Below are 5,761 nucleotides of genomic sequence, written 5' to 3' on the forward strand. Positions count from 1 at the left end.
CTTTTCTTGTTATCTCTCTCTCTCTCTCTCTCTCTCTCTCTCTCTCTCTCATACCTCCGAAACGATTCCAAACCGACTCGACTCAACTCGCCGATCCCACTCGTTCGTCCGATGGAGAATCTGATCTCGCTCGTGAACAAAATCCAGAGAGCATGCACAGCCCTCGGCGATCACGGCGACGAGAGCACAATGCCGACTCTCTGGGACTCCCTCCCCGCCATCGCCGTCGTCGGCGGCCAGGTCTGATCTCCGATTCTCATTTTCCTCCTTCAATTTCGATCCTTTAATTTCCAAATCGCCGACTTCTTTTATTTGCTTTTGTAGAGCTCCGGTAAGTCGTCGGTGCTGGAGAGCATTGTCGGCAAAGACTTCCTACCTCGCGGCTCCGGTAATCTTCTCACGCGTCGCTCATAGATACGACGTCGCTTTCTGGTTTCTGTTTTGGTTTTCATTTCCAGCTATTGGATTGAGGCTTTTGAATTGCTGTGCAGGAATTGTGACTCGGCGTCCGCTTGTGTTGCAGCTGCATAAGATCGACGACGGGAGAGAATACGCTGAGTTTATGCACCTCCCGAGGAAGAGGTTCACTGATTTCGGTACATTTCTTTTTTCTTTTTCTTTTTTTCCGGATTGCAGTTTGGGATTATCTGTGGATTTTTATATCGTTTTCTTCTATGTAGCTGCTGTTAGGCAGGAGATATCTGATGAGACTGATAGAGAGACTGGCCGGACTAAGGCGATTTCGAGTGTGCCAATTCATCTCAGTATTTTCTCCCCTAATGGTGAGCTAGCATTGTTGCTCAAATTTTGCTACTTTTTATATGATTGTGCTGACTTGAATAACTTCAGAAATCAGGTATCTAGGATTGCAGGAAATTTGTAATTGGTAGCAATTGTTACAGGCGTAGATGCTTTCTTTCACCATTTTTTTATGAAGAACCGAGTATATTGATAGGTATCATTGACGTTAGGAGTTAGGACATCTCCAATTTTTCGGCCTAAATTGCATCTCGGACAAGGAGTCTAGTCTATTTCAAAAAATTATATTAGGGGTTTAAGGTCCAAAGTTTGTTTATACATAGACCTTGTTGTAGACTACATGCAAGTTGTTTGTGGGAAAATTATGTGAATATAATTCAGCTGTGATTCCTGTGAATGATTGATTCAAGATGCGCATATTATAGACCCTGCTATATGGATGGATAGTACTTTCTGGAGGTCTTAATATTTTAGACCATGGGCTATTTTAAACTAAAAAATTCGAGATGGCTTTTGACATCGTATGGTAACTGTCTGGATTTCATTATATTAAGTACTTCCAGAACACTGTTATTTTATCTGCTTTTATGCTTTTATTCATTCTTATGATTTGCTTGCACTTGGCAGTTGTGAACTTGACACTAGTAGATCTTCCTGGACTCACAAAGGTAGCTATTGGTGAGTAATATTCCTTGAGATTTTTGTGTGCACTATTATTGTTAAGCTCTCTTGGCAACTTACAGGAATTAACCTGACATTGTGTATATTTGGTGGTCTTGTAGATGGTCAGCCAGAGAGCATAGTGCAGGACATTGAGAACATGGTTAGGGCCTTCATCGAGAAGGTAATCTAAGCAAATGGTTGAGAATATTTACTAGAAACTAGGTCATGAGATTTCATAATAATGAATGGTGTTGATTGCATTCCTCTATTTGATTTTGTGCTAGAGGTTCATATATATGATAAACATGCTAATGGGAAAGATGGAGATAGAAAGAGTTGGAGCGAAAGTTGATTTGAGCAAAAGAGAAATTCTATGTGTTAATGCACCTGACAGTTGATAGATGTTTTTACAGCTAGTACAGTACAATGTAATATAAGCACATGCCTGGCTTGTTACTTATCTTCAAGTAATTGTTTGTTTCTTACCATATGGGTTCTCTTGTAGCCCAACTGTATCATTCTGGCTATTTCCCCTGCCAACCAAGATCTTGCTACGTCTGATGCAATTAAGATCTCTCGTGAAGTAGATCCCAAAGGTAAGCTTATGAACAATGTTCTTAAGATATCCTAGATTTTGACCTTGGTGAAAAGAAAAGTCAAAGAGTAAGTTCTGATTTAAGTTTGTGAACATAATGAGAATTTGGACAGCAAAGCAGGGAATTGTGTGTGCTACGGTTTCATTTTATCATTTTTATGTCACATGAACAAAAGGACTTGCACGCTTTTGTTCATATGATAGTGTGCATGTTATTTTAGGATTGCAAATTGCTCTTATTTAGATTAGTCTTCCTTTTATGCACACTGACTTTAAGTTGTTTGTATTCCAAATGATCAGGGGAGAGGACATTTGGAGTTCTCACAAAGATTGATCTCATGGACAAGGGTACAAATGCAGTTGATGTAAGTTAGCTTTATTTTTACTTCCAGAAAGACTTGCCACTTTGAAGTGTGGGGGGTATGGGTTTTTTTTTTTTGGGGGGGGGTAGAGAGAGAGAAATTCTGGTTGCGTTTGAGAATGTTATTCTGTTATGGGTCAGTTACATTATATGTATTATGAATGATGCCTTTTGTTTTCTCTGTTTTTGAAATTTTTAATTCTCTGTTTAGGGTTTGGTTTCAACACTGCTAGACTTGTTAATTAGGTCAAAGTAAATGGTAGCTTTACACCCTTCACCTTTGGTGTTAGGAACTCATTTGGATGAACTTGAAACGAATGAAACCCAATTTAACTTTTCATTGCCATCTGTGAGCTGATTTTGGAATATCAGTGCAGTCAGATACATAATCGTTTTGGCTTTTATAGCTGTATTTTACTCAATATTCTCCTTACAGTATCATTTCGGTTGCCTTCTTTGGAGTTTCTCATTTGCCATCGATCTCTTTACTTCACATTTTAGATTTTGGAAGGAAGATCATATAAACTACAGTTCCCTTGGATTGGTGTTGTCAATCGCTCCCAAGCTGATATAAACAAGAGTGTTGATATGATTGCTGCTAGGCGCAGGGAGCGTGAATATTTTGCTAATAGCCTGGAGTACAAGCATCTCGCGACCAAGATGGGATCTGAGCATTTAGGAAGGGTGCTGTCAAAGGTATGTAGGTCTGTTCTCCTTAGTGCATTACTTCTGTTCCACTATTTACTAAAGTTTCATGCTCAATCTAAATGATTACACTTTCAGTGAAGAATCACTGAAAGATAGTGTGTGCTTTCTTTATATTAGGTTGGCTACAGTCCTGACTTTTCTTTTTGCTTCAGTAAAAGATTCTTACGTGCAACTGTGCAAGTCTAAAATATGATCAAATTTTCAGCATTTGGAACGCGTCATCAAGTCCCGCATTCCAGGCCTTCAGTCTCTTATAAGCAAAACTATAGGTGAGCTAGAGGCAGAACAAAGCCGACTTGGGAAGCCCATTGCTGCTGATACTGGTGTAAGTTACAGAGGCACATAACACCTTTCATCTCATCTTTTTGTTTTTCCCTGCCAATTGATGTATCCATAAATCAGAGAATCGTTGCTGTTTGATGTTTCCGTTATATTGTTTGTTCATTTTTTCACATGCAGGGAAAATTGTATGTAATAATGGAAATCTCTCGTACTTTCGATCAGATATTCAAAGAACATCTTGATGGCGTGTATGTATTCTTCTATAGTTGCCTCATGTGAAATTGATTGAAATTATGTTCCCATCTCATGTTGATTTCAGAATCGATCTAACACTGGGGTTGATGATAAAATTATGTTTCTAGGCGCTCTGGTGGTGATAAAGTTTACAGTGTGTTTGACAATCAATTTCCAGCTGCTTTGAAGAGATTGCAGTTTGACAAGCATCTTACAATGGAAAACATTCGAAAGCTAATTACTGAGGCAGATGGATATCAACCTCATTTGATTGCTCCTGAACAAGGATACCGTCGTCTCATTGAATCTTCCCTAATATCCATCAAAGGTCCTGCAGAGGATGCTGTTGATGCTGTATGCTTCATAGATTTTTACCTGTGATCTCTCTAGACATTTGAACTGGGGGAATGATTTTCCCATATCAAAAACCATTCCAAAACTGTGATTTTTTTTTTTCCATGTGCAAAATTAATTTCAGCCTGTGGCAACCGTGCAGCATGTGATGTACACTTCCGTGAATTGATTTTCTGAAAAGGATACGAGTATTGACTTTTGTGTTTGTATTCTGCAAGAAAATTTTCTTTTCTTTCCAAAGCTTCCACTGTTGTTACTGCTGCTAGTGGGATAACATCGTAACATGCACTATGTATCTGTTTCAAATCATTTTGCTTGATATTCTTTCCTCGTGATTTCAGGTTCATGCCATATTGAAGGAGCTGGCTCAGATGTCTATCAGTGAGACCTCGGTATCTTCCTGAACATACTGAATTATATCTTAAATTTGTTTTCTATTTGGATGAATTATCCTAAATTTGTTTAATCTCTTAATATATTAATGTGATGTCTTTCCTGTGGCATGTAGGAATTAAAACAGTATCCCACTTTAAGAGTGGAAGTTGGGAATGCAGCATTTGAATCACTGGATAGGATGAAAGAAGAGAGCAAGAGAGCAACTATGCAACTAGTCGATATGGAGTGTGGTTACCTGACTGTCGAATTTTTCCGCAAGCTTCCTCAGGATATTGAAAAGGGGGGAAACCCGACACACTCACTTTTCGACAGATATAACGATTCGTATCTCCGGCGGGTTGGTAAGTAGCTGTAACTTGAAGTACATGTTAAACCACCTCAATCATCTCCTTTATCTCATCACTTAATTAAACGACCTGTTTATACTTGATTTAAATTCTACTGCGATTAGAACCACCACTTAAAGCGAGACAATTTGAAAATGAAATATAGTAGTTGCTGGCTCAATCTACTTCACTTCACCTGCTAATTTGAGTTCAAATGATATGTGTGATAATATTGTTAAGGAATTTAAGTCAGCGATCTCATTCACTGTTTCTTGTCTTTGTCTCTTGAAACAAACAGGAATCAATGTGTTAAACTATGTGAACATGGTGTGCTCGGGTTTAAGGACTGCTATTCCAAAGTCTATTGTCTACTGTCAAGTACGAGAGGCCAAACGCAGCTTACTGGATCACTTTTTTGCAGAACTCGGTTCTAAGGAGGTGAGTTGAATACACAGAGGAAGAGGAACGTAGTTGCTGAGTTGAACTTTGCTAAGTTGTTAATTGACATATACCTATATAATTTTTTGGCAGAAAGGTCAGTTGTCTAGGATGTTGGATGAGGATCCAGCAGTCATGCAACGTCGTACCAGCATTGCGAGGAGGCTAGAGTTGTACAGAAGTGCTCAGGCAGAGATTGATGCAGTTGCTTGGTCCAAGTAGTAAATTGGGGTGGCAATTAACTGATTTTTCTCAATTCCTTACGATGATGAGAGACAGAATTTAGTAATAGGATAACAGTGACACTCTTTCACTCTTTTAAGTCCTGATTACCAACTCTTCCTGCATATCATCACGAAAGAGTGAGGTTAGCGGGTTAGCATTTTTGTCAACTCATCATGAACTAGCGAACTGCTGTATCATATGTTAAAGATGATCAGCTCAATATGTTTGGATCTACTATTTGGTTTTGTTTCCATTTCCAGATTCTTCTTTAGGAAACCCCCATATTATTGGGTGGTTTAGTCTAATTGTGGGGTGGAATCCAATCATGTCTTAGTCTTTCAATTTTGAATTGAAGATTGAAGACATCAAGATGCTGAAACATTTGAAATAAATACAAAACTTCTGGCCAAGAGTAGTCTT

General features: G+C 38.7%; 1 protein-coding gene across 1 annotated transcript; it reads left to right on the forward strand.

The window, feature by feature from the left end:
• The first annotated feature begins 111 nt into the window (after window positions 1–111).
• On the forward strand, window positions 112–5,338 carry LOC101314500 (dynamin-related protein 1A-like). The gene is made up of 16 exons (XM_004306625.1): window positions 112–240; window positions 325–388; window positions 492–596; window positions 681–782; window positions 1,387–1,437; window positions 1,542–1,603; window positions 1,928–2,018; window positions 2,318–2,382; window positions 2,880–3,074; window positions 3,292–3,411; window positions 3,546–3,616; window positions 3,731–3,956; window positions 4,298–4,348; window positions 4,465–4,693; window positions 4,977–5,116; window positions 5,210–5,338. Exons 1-16 carry the CDS (start codon window positions 112–114, stop codon window positions 5,336–5,338), a joined length of 1,830 nt encoding a protein of 609 aa, XP_004306673.1.
• Window positions 5,339–5,761: the final 423 nt, after the last annotated feature.

The sequence above is a fragment of the Fragaria vesca genome, linkage group LG7 (assembly GCF_000184155.1).
Source record: "Fragaria vesca subsp. vesca linkage group LG7, FraVesHawaii_1.0, whole genome shotgun sequence".
Classification (NCBI taxonomy): Eukaryota; Viridiplantae; Streptophyta; class Magnoliopsida; order Rosales; family Rosaceae; genus Fragaria; species Fragaria vesca.

What these genes read in the sequence shown, in the direction of transcription:
- LOC101314500 (XM_004306625.1), top strand. Translation starts at nt 112, where the DNA reads ATGGAGAATCTGATCTCGCTCGTGAACAAAATCCAGAGAGCATGCACA. An exon ending in TTAGGGCCTTCATCGAGAAG is followed by an intron (nt 1,604 to 1,927) that starts GTAATCTAAGCA and finishes GTTCTCTTGTAG; the next exon opens with CCCAACTGTATCATTCTGGC. An exon ending in TAGGAAGGGTGCTGTCAAAG is followed by an intron (nt 3,075 to 3,291) that starts GTATGTAGGTCT and finishes TCAAATTTTCAG; the next exon opens with CATTTGGAACGCGTCATCAA.